This window comes from Octopus bimaculoides, chromosome 11, assembly GCF_046866305.1.
Source record: "Octopus bimaculoides isolate indiv1 chromosome 11, ASM4686630v1, whole genome shotgun sequence".
In the NCBI taxonomy this organism is placed as follows: Eukaryota; Metazoa; Mollusca; class Cephalopoda; order Octopoda; family Octopodidae; genus Octopus; species Octopus bimaculoides.
This window is the reverse complement of record NC_142938.1, coordinates 63,611,029-63,627,613: the sequence shown is the minus strand read 5'-3', so window position 1 is coordinate 63,627,613 and position 16,585 is coordinate 63,611,029. Positions and strand designations below refer to the sequence as shown.

General features: G+C 40.0%; 1 protein-coding gene across 2 annotated transcripts in view; it reads right to left on the bottom strand.

Moving 5' to 3' along the window:
- LOC106879934 (uncharacterized) overlaps positions 1–16,293 on the bottom strand; it is a 46,307-nt gene extending 30,014 nt beyond the window's left edge. The window contains exon 1 of one of the 2 annotated variants that reach the window (XM_089360221.1): positions 15,650–16,293. In XM_089360221.1, the coding sequence (XP_089216347.1) occupies positions 15,650–15,754 (105 nt within the window). In that variant the 5' untranslated portion in view covers positions 15,755–16,293. The remainder of the gene's footprint in view (positions 1–15,649) is intronic. The other variant, XM_089360220.1, reaches the window with a different exon arrangement.
- Between the last annotated feature and the right edge of the window lie 292 nt (positions 16,294–16,585).

Genomic DNA, 16,585 nt, shown 5'->3' with positions numbered 1-16,585 from the left:
GATAGATGCAACAGGTCTATAATCAGAAGTTAACTGCAGTGATTCCTTAATTCATTCAGTTGTGAAGCATTTGGCATATATGATTTCTATAATGCTACAATGGTGAAGGTACATAGCTCAGTGGTTAGAGCGTTGGGCTTACAATTGTGAGGTTGTGAGTTCAATTCCTGGAACGAGCTGTGTTGAGTTCTTTGAGCAAGACATTATATTTTCACATTGTTTCAGTTCATTCAGCTGTAGGAATGATTTGTAATGTCACTGGTGCCAAGCTGTATCTGGCTTTGTCTTTCCCTTGGACAGCATTGGTGGCATGAAGAGGGGAGGCTGGTATATGCATGAACGAATGCTGGTCTTCCATAAAGAACCTTGCCCAGACATGAACCTCCGAGGGGAACTTTCCAGGTGCAATCCCATGGCCATTCATGATTGAAGGGAGTCTTTACCCTTTAAAACTAGAAAGGAATATTGCTTTTACATCTGGAATGATGCTGATGTCATTGGAATGAAACTGTTTGTTTGTGGCTGTTTGGATATTCAACCTGTTTTAGTGGCAGTAGCTTTTAGCACTGGAAGCAAACACAAACGCATATGTATGCAGAGATATATACATATTCAGATGGAGGGAGAGAAGACATGAGAGCGAGAGAGAGAGAAAGGGAGAAAAACATTACAATTCATTATTAGGCACAGGGGTAGCTGTGTGGTAAGTAGCTTGCTTACCAACCACATGGTTCCGGGTTCATTCTCACTGCGTGGCACCTTGGGCAAGTGTCTTCTACTATAGCCTCGGGCCGACCAAAGCCTTATGAGTGGATTTGGTAGACGGAAACTGAAAGAAGCCCGTCGTATATATATATATATATATATATATATATATATGTATGTGTGTTTGTGTGTCTGTGTTTGTCCCCCCAACATCGCTTGACAACCGATGCTGGTGTGTTTACGTCCCCGTAACTTAGAGGTTCGGCAAAATAGACCGATAGAATAAGTACTAGGCTTCCAAAGAATAAGTCCTGGAGTCAATATGCTCGACTAAAAGGCGGTGATCCAGCATGGCCGCAGTCAAATTACTGAAACAAGTAAAAGAGTAAAAGAGCTGAACACAACTGACATAAACTTCTTCTCTCTCCTCATCCACATATTGGTGGGGGGGATATGCTCTCACACACGTAGACAGAGGCGGGAGGGGTGGAGGGGAAGATTGAGAATAACATTACAAGAGAAACATAAAAACATCTGATGTGAAACAAGCCAGCATTGAATCAGCACCGCCAAATAAACGGCACCAAAATGACTGCGCCAAAGTGGCTGTGCCAAAGTGGCTGCGCCAAAGTGGCTGTGCCAAAAGATTTCATACCCTGTGGCTACACGAGAATGTTGGACATTCTTCTCTGACCCAAGGAAACTCTCTTCTATCTTTCCATCTTTTATCTATTTTGGTCATTAGACTGGCCATGCTGGGGCAAAGACTCAAAGAATTTTAAGTGGAATGAATCATTCCCAGTACTTTTTCTATTTTTTAAAAGCCTGATATTCATTTTATTGGTCTTCTTTTGCTGAGTCGCTAGGTTACGGAGATGAAACTCACCAACACTGGTTATCAAGTAGTGGTAGGGGTCAAATACACACACAAACACACACACACACACATGCACACACATACACACACACAAAACACATGCGTTTGTACACACACACATTCACACAAAACACATGTGCATGCACACACACACACACATATACAATGGGCTCTTAGTTTCTGTCTACCAAGAAGTTAACCTTTACATTTACTTTACCACCACCGAAACCACTAACACTGCCACCACCACCACCGCCACTGCCAACACCATTACTATAGCTACAGTCACTACCACCCTACCATAAACTACTGCCACCCTCACCATAACCCCTTCTCATCACCATCACCAGAACAACTAGCATCACCACTACTAACACACTACTACCACTGCCACTGCTACCCTTACCCTCACCACCACTAACTGCTACCATATGGTAGCACTAGGCCCCCCCCCCCACACACACACACTCAGGCACATTAAAATCCTGACTAAAAGAGGAAAACATTAAAAAAAAAAACAACATAAAAGAACTGGAAATACGATAAAGCAAAATAAGAGTCTAATTACGTAAGGAATGAACGGGGATGATGACGTGTGAAGGAATTTAGATTAAAATATGTTATCTAACTGTTTTACTTCCACCACACATGTAACCGTCTGTCCGCTCATCTGAACAATATAGCTAGTTGTTAAGGAAGACATAGAGAGAACAAAATATGTCATTTACAGTGTTTTGCGAACATTTTCTAAATGGTTCTCTCATCGTCACACCAAAAAGTATGATAAAATAACTTTTGCCTAATTAATATTAATTTCTATCCATTATTATTTAACTTTTAAATAACCATGTTCTCTAACCGGTAAATTCGTTGCAGAAAATCATTAACTGCAGAGCCCTTTCCGTCTTTATCGCGCCAAAAAGAAAACATACCCTCAAATATAATTGATAGAACTTTATAGGTATTCTTTCGGTTTGAATCGAAAAGTCAAAACAAACCATTCGGCTAATTCCGTGAAAAGCACGTTATCTTGTCAACTGTTAGTTGACGAAATGGGAACAAGAGAAGAAAGCTACTTGTGTGCGTGTGTGTGTGTGTGTGTGTGTGTGTGCGTGCGTGCTTGTTCCTCTGTGTGTACGTCCTAATTTAAAGTTCAAGAATGTTTTTTTCTGAAATTCATTAAATGCCTTGTATAGTCCCTCCTTTTCTCCATGCATGTTGCAATATTTCTGCTCTTTTGTGGTTAAAAAAGAAAAAAACCACATGGACTACTATAATTGATAAGGCGAAGGCAGCGAGCTGGCAGAAACGTTAGCACACCGGGCGAAATGCTTAGCGATATTTCGTCTGTCTTTGTGTTCTGAGTTCAAATTCCGCTAACTTCAACTTTGCCTTTCATTCTTTCAGGGTCGATAAATTAAGTACCAGTTACGCACTGGAGTCGATGTAATCGACTTAATCCCTTTGCCTGTCCTTGTTTGTCCCCTCTATGTATAGCCCCTTGAGGGCAATAAAGAAATAAGAAACGTAAGCACGCCGGGCGAAATGCTTAGCGGTATTTCGTCTGTCTTCATGTTCTGAGTTCAAATTCGGCCAAGGTCGACTTTATCTTTCATCCTTTCGGAGTCGATAAATTAAGTACCAGTTGCGTACTGGGGTCGATCTAATCGACTGCCACCTCCCCTAAAATTTCGGGCCTTGTGCCTAGAGTAGAAAAGAATATTTAGGCGTTGGTAGTGTGAGTTGAAGTTTGATTATTGTTTGAAATTGCTGCTGTTTGAATTGTTGGTTGTTTTGTGCTGGTTTGCAGTGGTTTTCTAGCTGTGCTTTCTTTCGATTTTATCGAGAGAAACCATGGCAGAAAGGATGTACTATTCGGGCATTAGTGGTTCCGAATTGTCCTCTTCGGAGGAGGAGCTACTTCTTGCAGTCAACAGGATGGACAAATGCCTAAAGAAGAAAAGCTTTGCAGAAGTTACAGAAGTAAAAAAGGAAAAGGAGGTAGACCTGTCAAATATTGGAAAATATGAAAAAAATGGCATGTAGAGTGGGTGGTGACGTTAAGCTCTCACCACTCCAGAAGATAATGGACGAAATAGACAAAAAGACTGTAGTATACAAAGTGTACTCAGTGGAGGAAAAGAAAATAGAAGACGTGGAAGCAGAAACTATAGAAAAGGCATCGTGCTCAGTCTGGCAAGATATAACATATCTTGCCAGAGGAAGTAAATTCAGAACTATTATAGTCCATTTCAAGATGGAGGACAAAGCAGAGTAAAACGCTATAAATACAGCAAAAACAAAGTGGTCTTTCTACCCACTTATTTGGGAAGAAGGACTTCCAGAATTAAGGTGGAAGGCATCCCACTAGAAATAGATGTGACTTGGGTCGTGGCGGCTGTTCTTCTAGGAAGTAAGGAAGAAATAACCGTCCCCCAAGCCACAAAAAAACGGAAAACTCAGTTTGGAAAGGACAAACAATGGATTTCATTGTACAAGCTACAGTTGAAACATTCAAAAATTTGGTGGAAACAGTATCAATCGGAGATGTAGTGTTGAAAGTGTGGGTGGAGGGCAGGACTCCTTGTTGTTTCAAATGTGGCTAAAAAGGCCACATTAGAGCATACTGCCCTCTTGTAGAAGCAGACTACGGAAAGGATGGACGAGAGGCCAGAAAAAGAAGCAAGGGGAAAAAGAAAGAGAGGAAGCATGGACGATTGTAGAAGGAAGGAAAAAGAGGAAAAAAGAACAGAGTGATGTGGAACCCCAAACCTGACCCGCCCACCCACCCATACCCTCTCAGACCCATCCCCTCTTACACAATACCCCGCCCCCAAGAAAGAGATGTATTCACAATAAAGTACAAAGAATTCCCCTCCCCGTTAAGTAAATTGCGTTTGTATATTGACGGACAAAGAGAATAAGGAACTAATTCGGAAAGCAACAGATTGGAAGACGACAAAATTTGTCGGTACAAAAAAGAACATATGGGCATAATATGGTGGCACATATGTGTGCTACTTTCAGAAAAGCAGAAGAAGTGAAGAAATACAAAAAAAGGTTATAAGTTCTTGAAAAATCAATACAGACGTTAAAAGGATGCCAAACAACATAGGGTATGAAGAACTATTAGAAAAATTTGGCGTCGATGTGACAAAAGGACTCCCAAGGAAGTAAGTGATGCTGCTTGAGGTATGGCAGGCAGTACATTTTCATGTTATTCATTTTATCATACGTTTTGATTTTATTTTTTCAGTTTTATTTATTTTCGGGTTATGTGTCCCCATATGTGTTTGTCTTGTCCTCTCTGTGTTGGCCCCTTGTGGGCAATAAAGAAAGATATAATTGATACGGCGTTCTCGTTTTCTGTTTGGAAATTTACGGATTTTACATACGCACATGAAGCAGGTAAAAACAAATACGCAAGGCTTTTTTCCTTCAAGTTTAAAATGTGACATTGCTGGCATAACTTCATTATATCTATATTCCACAACACATAAATACATAAAAACAGAACAAGCACACACACACACGATGTTCAAAACATTGCTCCCGCAAGAAAATTTAATGTGAAAGAGCGCTTGCACCCTATGCGACCCTGTTCCCGAGTCTGTAAATGCAGAGGGAAAAAAAAGAGGCGCCAAGCGAAAAGATTAAAACGTGAAGGTCATGTCGTATGATAACAGAGATACATAATAATATTGGAGACGGGTGTGGATGGAGAGAGGGGAACACGCGTAAAGAGATGCAAGGAGGGCGGATGCTGTGAATGTTTGGGTGTGTATTTTACGCGTGGACGAAGTTTGAAGTTAACAGGTTCTGAGAGACAAGCGAAGCTAGTATTTACAAGAGTGAATATATGGCAGTTAGGGTGAAACGGGATGAAGGGCGGGCGACAGAGGGTACTTGTATCAATGAGGCAGAGTAAGTTCATGTGAGTGATGGGATTGAGAAGAAAAAAATATTAATGTAACGGATATATTAAAATCAGGTTAACCATCCCATTTATAATGAAAGCATTACCCTGGATAGGGCTTTCCTATAAGGTGTTATCCACCCCTGATTGGAACTCTCCCGTATGACATGTACGCATGCTCAGTGACTTGCTTTAACAGTTGCAATCAGCTGAATGCACATTACCAGTGACATTTGACATAATTACCCACACTCTGTGGTCAGGATTCTTTTTTTGGTTTGATGTCGGTATTGAAGGGATTACCAGACACCGGACAATACAGTGAGAGCAGCTTTCACTCACATCGTGGTATTCGATGCTGTGTACGTGTCTGTCGTGGTAAAATATGCCACTCCTTAACTGTTGCTTTGCTTTTATCCGTAGCACGAGGTAATTATGCCATTATCTGTGAAATTCGGCAACTTACAAAGATCTTTAGATCAGGCAATACTTCACCGAGAGGAGATATAAGCTTCTGCTTATTCCTGTCTGAAGTATCGTCCGATACTTCAGACTTATCGTCCGATGAATTTACTTTGTTGACATTCTTCATCGACAGAATTTTTATTCCTTTCAACCTTTCAGTCAAGTCCGCCTTTCTTCCAGTAACATACTGTCCATATAATCTTAAATATTTCTTTAACTCAGGCACAGTAAGTACTTCGATAGCTGAATCATCAAGCTGCTTTATATCCATGATAAGACGTAAAACAATAACAATGGCGTGGGTAGCCTCCGGAAGTTTAATTATCTACATGGAGCGCCGCCTAGCCAAGGGAGATAACCTACTTATAGGAAAGCCCTATTGCGTACGTGAGTGACTGTGTGTACGTGCGTGCACGCAGAGGTTTTGTCAATCATCTGTCATCTGCATACGAAGAACATCGATCTACAAAAACAAAAAAAGCTTTTATCTTCGATCTACTCAGTAGGGCGAAACCAAGCGACAATACAGGAGCGATCTTCTCACGTAGTCATCCGACTTACTAAAAATAGCAGTTAAACCTCTCTCAAAATATAAGCTAGCCTCTTATAGCAAAAGAAGAAAGAATACATTGAATAACATAGCTCCTGAATATGACATGGTGGTCACGATTGGGACAGTTTTACCCAATCAGCGCTGGATTATAGCTCCATCAACATCCTGCTTGTCATCACCAATGTCAGTTATATACAACCTCGCACGCAGATTCTGAGGTACGGATATCTCAAAATATCCTCTGAGTCATGTCAATCTTGTTTTCTTCATTACAGAATTTCAGCTACTGCACATATCAAGAAAATATTATCTCTCTATTCCCTTAAACACAAGCAGCATTGAACGTGAGGTCTCACAATCAGTCCAAATATTAAGCTTCACTCGAACTCAACAACTCTCTCAGTGAAAGCCCATCGTTAACATTAGCAGACTGCAGCACCCTTTAGTAATTAAACTGACCATATTTGGCTCAAATATTCCATCTATTTTATGCTCAAACTAGTCAGATCCAGCCTCTCACACCTACCACATAATGTCATTCTCAAAACAAACAATCACGCCATCAAAATCTTTAAGTCTCATTCACATGAATTCTGCTTTAGATATAACTCTAATCCACTCTTAGTATTGAGATCTCGTCTCGTTACTGTTGTTTTATTGCCATTTATTTAGGACTATTATAAATTTTATAGGTAAAATATTTTTCTGGGAACGAATTACGATTTATAACATTGCTACTATGGGAAATTATTGTTCTGCTTTACGAAATACTAAGCATTTCACCTGGCGTGCTAACGATTATGCCAGCTCGCCGCCGCCTTAATAATAATAATAATAATAATAATAATCATCATCATCTTGATCTTGATCTGCGATACGTACGTAACTTCCCTTGGCAAAAATAGACAGGACACAGAAGTGTGTCGATAAGCCAGCTGGAGGAGATGTTCTCCTGGGGCTAAAAGCAACAGTAACATCCACCCTTAGGGGTCAGCCACATTTAAATGGCAAATATACTTCACTTTATCGTGCAGTTACTGTTAATACCTCGTTCAAAGATTTAACATTGCTTGTTTTCACTTTTTCGATATCAGTGAAGAACTTCACTGGAAAAATACTAATATTTTGCCAAGAGATTGTCTTTCTCATCGAAGGTCGGCGGTTATCGTACGCTGGAGAAGGGAAATAACCCTGAAACTCGGGTCCGTACGTATCGCAGATCAAGATGGGAGGGATAACTTCCCTTGGCAAAAATGAACGGGACACAGAAGTGTGTCGATAAGCCAGCTGGAGGAGATGTTCTCCTGGGGCTAAAAGCAACAGTAACATCCACCCTTAGGGGTCAGACACATTTAAATGGCAAATATACTTCACTTTATCGTGCAGTTACTGTTAATACCTCGTTCAGAGATTTAACACTGCTTATATATATATATAGATAGATGTATATGTGTATATATATCGATGTACATATAATGCGTATATAGATGTATGTATATATATATATATATATATATACATACATACATAACCTCTCTCTCTTTTTCTCTGTTAATCACTCACACATCCACTCACTACAAAAGTGAATAAAAAAATGCAATTATTACTCTCTCTCTCTCTCTCTCTTTGTCTCACACACACACCAGCATCATTGCTCTCTCTGTCTCTTCACACACAGTAACAAAACAACTTCACATACACACCACACTTTCTCTCTCGTACACCCCATCAAACAAACACAAATACACACATATACACTCACGCACACATACACATCAATTCTTTCCCTTACGCCGACTTCAAAAAATAACTTCCCCGATCCAATCGCTCTCTCTCTCTCTCTCTCTCTCTCTCTTTCGCTTTTATGCCGACTTCAAAAGACCCCCCCCACACACACACACATGTTAAAAAAATAATAATTTTTTACGGAAAGCGACGATCTTGTTCAGAAACATAAACAAATGCACGTGGTGTATTTTGACATAAATGGTACAAAAGGCCGATATGGAATGTTTGCCAAAAATTTCGCTACTACTACAAGTACCACTGACTGTCTCTAACTGCCTGGCAGGCAAACGAATAAATATATGTAAATAATATTTCTTCCTTCTCTGGTGTTGATCGTTCGATGTTCACTGGTTACTCCGACATTGGTAGTGGAGGTGCAATGGCCCAGTGGTTAGGGCAGCGGAGTCGCGGTCATAGGATCGCGGTTTCGATTCCCAGACAGGGCGTTGTGAGTGTTTATTGAGCGAAAACACCCAAAGCTCCACGAGGCTCCGGCAGGGGATGGTGGCGAACCCTGCTGTACTCTTTCACCACAACTTTCTCTCATTCTTTCTTCCTGTTTCTGTTGTCCCTGTATTTCAAAGGGTCAGCCTTGTCACACCGTGTCACGCTGAATATCCCCGAGAACTACGTTAAGGGTACACGTGTCTGTGGAGTGCTCAGTCACTTGCACGTTAATTTCACGAGCAGGCTGTTCCGTTGATTGGATCAACTGGAACCCTCGACGTCGTAAGCGACGGAGTGCCAACAACAACTCCGACATTGGTACAATAATACGCTTGCCCAATCTGGAGTTATCCCATTTTTTTTCCCCAGAAAAATCTTTTTAAAAAGCAGTTGTATACTGTCAGCTTAATGTGACAGTCCCAATAAGGCAATCATACTGCTGCTATTTAGCTCCAGGAAGCTGGACCGCTTCCTGTCGGCTTTGACACATTTCCTGTGTCCTTATGTTTGTGAGAGCCTTGACAGGCATCTTCAGCCAGCTGGTCGTGTTACTTCAGGCTGATGGCGAGCAATGACTCAGAAACATGAGCTAAATGCAGGCTAGGCTGGGTGGGGGTGCTTGTCCCCACCTCCTCACAAACATAAAGACACAGGAAATGTGTCAAGGCCGACAGAAAGCGGTCCAGCTTCCTAGGGCTAAATAGCAGCAGTATGATTCCTTTATTGAGACTGTCACGTTAAGTTGACAGTATACAACTGCTTTATCGTAACACTGCTGCTTAAGTCTCTCTGTGAGATTTATAATTAGATAATTTCTAATGTTTTTAAAAAGTTATAGAGGTATAGATTTATAATTTACTACTAATAATATAATAGTACTTGGCGAAATTATTTTGTTATTCACATTTTCGAGACATTTAAAAAAAAATCTTTTTTGCTTGGTTACCAGCGTCAAGTTTCTGTTCGAATTGATTTCATATTCAATATAACGATACACTTTTGTCGGTTAATTAATTAATGAGGTGAAAGTAAGCAAGACTTCAGTTTGTACACCACCCCCACCCCCAAAACACCTCTTTCTAAAAAATTTTTTCTACACAAACCCCCGTTTTCGGCTACGGAGAATACGAATTTGGGAAATACTTCCGCCCCACCCCATTTTCTCCCAAATTTGTTTATTTTTAAAACTTTTTTTTTTGCCAAAAATACCCGTTTTCGGATACGGAGGTTCTGGAAAATTGCCAAAAATCGGCATTGTGAAATTTTTTCGCCCCCTTTCGCCTTCAATTTCTTCAATTTTGACTTTTTTCCCCAACACTAACCCTAAAACCCAAATCCCAACACCCTAACCCTAAAACCCTAATCTTAACCCTAAAACCCTAACCGTAAGTACAGAAACGTTTAGAAATTTTTGTCCGAATCATGTCCGTATTTTTCCACATATTTAGAAAAACAATAGTGGGGTTAGGGTCGAAACAAAAAAAAAGTTAAGGGTGGTTTTGGGGGCGGGGACAGGCGAAAGTTACCGTTATGGTTAGGGTTAGGGTAAGAGTTTTAGGGTGTTAGGGTTAGGATTAGGGTTTTAGGGTTAGGGTTAGGGTTGAGTTAGGATTAGGGTTCGGGTTAAGGTTTTAGGGTTAGGGTTTTAGTGTTAGGTTAGGATTAGAGCGACGGTTAGGGTTACGGAAAAAAGTGAACAATGAAGAAATTGGAGCAGGGGGGGGGGAGCGAAATTTCAAAATGCCGATTTTTGGCAATTTTTCGGAATCTGGACCGAGACAAATTTGTGGGGTATGAGTTGATCTATATATAGCGTTAAGAGGGCTCCAAATGCCTTCAGAATTTTACTCTATCACGTGACCTTATTAGGGGCTGTGATTGGTCAATTTGCGTTCTGGCGGGAACGGTTCGAAGAAGTTGCCGATTCGAATAATAATCAGTCACGTGATGACAAGGAATGGGTTCTCTACTACGCTCGCATTTATTTATATTTAAATGAGAAGATTGTATGTAATGGCGATAGTAGTTTTGTATCTAGTGACGATAGGTAGTTTCACTACAACTTTATCGTGCAGTTACTGTTAATACCTCGTTCAGAGATTTAACATTGCTTATATATATATATATATATATATGTATATGTGTATATATATCGATGTACATATAATGCGTATATAGATGTATGTATATATATATATATATATACATACATACATACATAACCTCTCTCTCTTTTTCTCTGTTAATCACTCACACATCCACTCACTACAAAAGTGAATAAAAAAATGCAATTATTACTCTCTCTCTCTCTCTCTCTCTCTCTTTGTCTCACACACACACCAGCATCATTGCTCTCTCTGTCTCTTCACACACAGTAACAAAACAACTTCACATACACACCACACTTTCTCTCTCGTACACCCCATCAAACAAACACAAATACACACATATACACTCACGCACACATACACATCAATTCTTTCCCTTACGCCGACTTCAAAAAATAACTTCCCCGATCCAATCGCTCTCTCTCTCTCTCTCTCTCTCTCTCTCTTTCGCTTTTATGCCGACTTCAAAAGACCCCCCACACACACACACACATGTTAAAAAAATAATAATTTTTTACGGAAAGCGACGATCTTGTTCAGAAACATGCACGTGGTGTATTTTGACATAAATGGTACAAAAGGCCGATATGGAATGTTTGCCAAAAATTTCACTACTACTACAAGTACCACTGACTGTCTCTAACTGCCTGGCAGGCAAACGAATAAATATATGTAAATAATATTTCTTCCTTCTCTGGTGTTGATCGTTCGATGTTCACTGGTTACTCCGACATTGGTAGTGGAGGTGCAATGGCCCAGTGGTTAGGGCAGCGGAGTCGCGGTCATAGGATCGCGGTTTCGATTCCCAGACAGGGCGTTGTGAGTGTTTATTGAGCGAAAACACCCAAAGCTCCACGAGGCTCCGGCAGGGGATGGTGGCGAACCCTGCTGTACTCTTTCACCACAACTTTCTCTCATTCTTTCTTCCTGTTTCTGTTGTCCCTGTATTTCAAAGGGTCAGCCTTGTCACACCGTGTCACGCTGAATATCCCCGAGAACTACGTTAAGGGTACACGTGTCTGTGGAGTGCTCAGTCACTTGCACGTTAATTTCACGAGCAGGCTGTTCCGTTGATTGGATCAACTGGAACCCTCGACGTCGTAAGCGACGGAGTGCCAACAACAACTCCGACATTGGTACAATAATACGCTTGCCCAATCTGGAGTTATCCCATTTTTTTTTCCCAGAAAAATCTTTTTAAAAAGCAGTTGTATACTGTCAGCTTAATGTGACAGTCCCAATAAGGCAATCATACTGCTGCTATTTAGCTCCAGGAAGCTGGACCGCTTCCTGTCGGCTTTGACACATTTCCTGTGTCCTTATGTTTGTGAGAGCCTTGACAGGCATCTTCAGCCAGCTGGTCGTGTTACTTCAGGCTGATGACGAGCAATGACTCAGAAACATGAGCTAAATGCAGGCTAGGCTGGGTGGGGGTGCTTGTCCCCCCCTCCTCACAAACATAAAGACACAGGAAATGTGTCAAGGCCGACAGAAAGCGGTCCAGCTTCCTAGGGTTAAATAGCAGCAGTATGATTCCTTTATTGAGACTGTCACGTTAAGTTGACAGTATACAACTGCTTTATCGTAACACTGCTGCTTAAGTCTCTCTGTAAGATTTATAATTAGATAATTTCTAATGTTTTTAAAAAGTTATAGAGGTATAGATTTATAATTTACTACTAATAATATAATAGTACTTGGCGAAATTATTTTGTTATTCACATTTTCGAGACATTTAAAAAAAAATCTTTTTTGCTTGGTTACCAGCGTCAAGTTTCTGTTCGAATTGATTTCATATTCAAAATAACGATACACTTTTGTCGGCTAATTAATTAATGAGGTGAAAGTAAGCAAGACTTCATTTTGTACACCCCCCCCACCCCCAAAACACCTCTTTCTAAAAAAATTTTCTACACAAACCCCCGTTTTCGGCTACGGAGAATACGAATTTGGGAAATACTTCCGCCCCACCCCATTTTCTCCCAAATTTGTTTATTTTTAAAACTTTTTTTTTTGCCAAAAATACCCGTTTTCGGATACGGAGGTTCCGGAAAATTGCCAAAAATCGGCATTGTGAAATTTTTTCGCCCCCTTTCGCCTTCAATTTCTTCAATTTTGACTTTTTTTCCCCAACACTAACCCTAAAACCCAAACCCCAACACCCTAACCTTAACCCTAACCCTAAAACCCTAATCTTAACCCTAAAACCCTAACCGTAAGTACAGAAACGTTTAGAAATTTTTGTCCGAATCATGTCCGTATTTTTCCACATATTTAGAAAAACAATAGTGGGGTTAGGGTCGAAACAAAAAAAAATTTAAGGGTGGTTTTGGGGGCGGGGACAGGCGAAAGTTACCGTTATGGTTAGGGTTTTAGGGTTAGGGTAAGAGTTTTAGGGTGTTAGGGTTAGGATTAGGGTTCGGGTTTTAGTGTTAGGTTAGGATTAGAGCGACGGTTAGGGTTACGGAAAAAAGTGAAAAATGAAGAAATTGGAGCAGGGGGGGGGGGCGAAATTTCAAAATGCCGATTTTTGGCAATTTTTCGGAATCTCCGTATCCGAAAACGGAAGTTTTGGGCAAACAAAAAAAAAAAAGGGAGAAAATGGTGGGAGAGGAAGTCTTTCCGAAAGTAATTTTCGCTATAAATCAATAAATAAAGGGTTATTAGTAATTAAAATTTGGTAATTGTAGTCAACCGTAAACCACAGACACGTTCTGGTTTTTCTCTTTTAAATTAACATAAACATTTATTTACACGAAAGAAAATTACCGGAGAACTTTCGTGCTAAAAATAATGGTAATTTTTCAGATTAACACCCGCACGATCTTCACTAGGGTGTTAGGGTTAGGATTTTAGTGTCAGGGTTAGGGTTTTAGGGTTAGTGTTTAAGGTTAGGGTTACGGTTAGGGTTTTAGGGTTTGGGTTAGGGAATCCTGTCCGTAACCGTAACCCTAAACACTAACCCCAACCCTAACCCTAAAACTAACCCTAAAACATTAACTCTGACCCTAAAACTCTAACCCTAACACCCTAGTGAAGATCGTGCGGGTGTCAATCTGAAAAATTACCAAAATAACAGCTAAATAAGATTTATTTATATGAAAAAGAAATTAACGGAGATATAACACATTGTTTACAAATATTGACAACATGTGCTACTTTGTCACGCACAAAATGATAGCTTCCCAATCCTGTTTCTCGACTGACTGAAAACGATCGAACTTTAAACCTCTATAACTTTTTTTAAAACGTTTTTCTGCAAAAAATTAAATAACTCCAGTAATTCAGTTTGGGCAAGTGTCTTATTATTATACACAAAGAAGGAAGAAATATTATTTACATATATTTATTCGTTTGCCCGCCAGGTAGTCAAACACACAAACACACACACACACGCAATGTGCACGTGTTTGTGTCAATTCAATATTTCCTCAGTGATAAAGGCGAGTAATTGGGGCTAATTGATTGTCAAGCAAATACATTGAAATGTGTGTGTGTGTGTGTGTGTGTGTGTGTGTGTATGCATGCATGCATGTATGTATGTATGTAAGTGTGTGTTAGTTTTATAAATATTAACGTGTAAATATAAAGTTTAAAAGGTAATTTTTCGGTAATGTTTCACCACCACCCCCCAGGTCCCGGATTAATTGGAAATTTTTTTTTTTTTCGTTGAATGAATTCCTGAGACATCCTAATATGCTACAAAACCCTTTTGGGGTCCGAAAAACGGAATGGGGTGAGGTGGATGCCTCGGAAATTTCACCCACCCCCACCCCCATTGATATTTTCAGGGTTAGGGTTTTAGGGTTAGAGTTATGGTTTTAGTGTTAGGGGTAGGCTTTTAGGGTTAGGGTTAGGGAAATCCGTCTCGGATTCATTGGAATTTTTTTTCCTTAGTGAAAATCGTGCTGGTGAAAAGATCAATGGGGGTAGGGCCAGGGTGAAATTTCCGAGGCTTCCACCTCAGCGCACTCCGTTTTTCGCACCCGAAAAAGGGTTTTATAGCATATTAGGATGTCACAGGAATTCATTCAACGAAAAAGAAAAAATCCAATGAATCCGGGACCGTGCCCACCCCTTCTCCCGAACAGCATATTAGGAGGTCAGGGTACTTGATTCCACGCAAAAAATCTGATTTTTTTCCCCTTGTAATAGGCGCAGGAGTGGCTGTGTGGTAAGTAGCTTGTTTACCAACCACATGGTTCCAGGTTCATTCCCACTGCGTGGCACCTTGGGCAAGTGTCTTCTACTATAGCCTCAGGCTGACCAAAGCCTTGTGAGTGGATAAACTGAAAGAAGCCTGTCGTATATATATATATATATATATATATATATATATATATATATATATATGTATGTATGTATGTATGTATGTATGTATGTGTGTGTATATGTTTGTGTGTCTGTGTTTGTCCACTCAACATCGCTTGACAACCGATTCTGGTGTGTTTACGTCCCGGTAACTTAGCGGTTCGGCAAAAGAGACCGATAGAATAAGTACTAGGCTTACAAAGAATAAGTCCTGGGTTCGATTTGCTCGACCAAAGGCGGTGCTCTAGCATGGCCGCAGTCAAATGACTGAAACAAGTAAAAGAGTAAAAGAGTTAGTGAAAATCGTGCGGGTGTTACTCTGAAAAATTACCGAATAGAAAATGGGAAGACAAGAGGAGTCGGTAGAACATGTGAATATAACTGAGTGTGTGTCGCTATTTCGAAATGAAAATGTGGTATACCGAAAATGTTTTCGTAAAACATCGTAAAATATATAATAAACCTTGGGTAATACTTACATTTAACACACAAGGGCTTACTGTATGAATTTCTCTGACAAGTATTAATCCAAATTGGCCGATTACGAGCACATAGATGAAAACAAACCATCGAATGCCGTGCATAATTTCTGGTGAAATTTAATATTTAAAGCGTTTTTTTTGTTTTGTCTTAGACAGGGTACATGACACCCGAGGAGTCATAAACATGGTAGGCAATGTAATCAAGAGGAATAATGCGTGGAAACGATGAAGATAATGAAGATAAACGACCAAGGGATTAACTTGGTGTTAGAGCATAAGGTGTGAGATGATCGTTATGGATTATAAACAACAGCCGTTAATAACAAGGAGGGAACGATAGTCTCTCATCTTTCTTGTGTTTGTTATTTATGACCATGATAACGGCATAATTACATCTCAGAATATACACAATTATTATCCACTATATACATGTGTGTATACAGATAAAACAAGGTATTCTATGCATTTTAATGATTGAATGTATGTGTTACACGTTAAGAAACGGTTTACTCGCTCTTTCTCTCTCTCCAAGACTGGCCTACTATCCTCCTAGTTCCTATCAAGTCAGAGCACATCGCAAACAAGCTGCGAACTGTTCTGCACCCCGGTGTTTCTGAACAAGTCGTCGTATTTATTTCATTTTCTCCGTTTTGTGCGCGCGCGCACACACACACACATGTAAGTAAAAAAAAGTTCAAACCGGATATTATTCCATTCAATATCATCATTATTATAGAGATTGGATCTTTCTGGTTTGACGGGCAACACTTTTCATTTATGTTTTATGTAGTGTTTTTGGTACCGAAACACTTTCAAACTTCGTATACTTGTATATTTTGTGTTATAGAACAGATAAAAAATTTTATATTCGAAGTTATTTCTACAAAAACAGCATTAACTATATTCAGCTGAATAGACGTCAGTGATTGATTG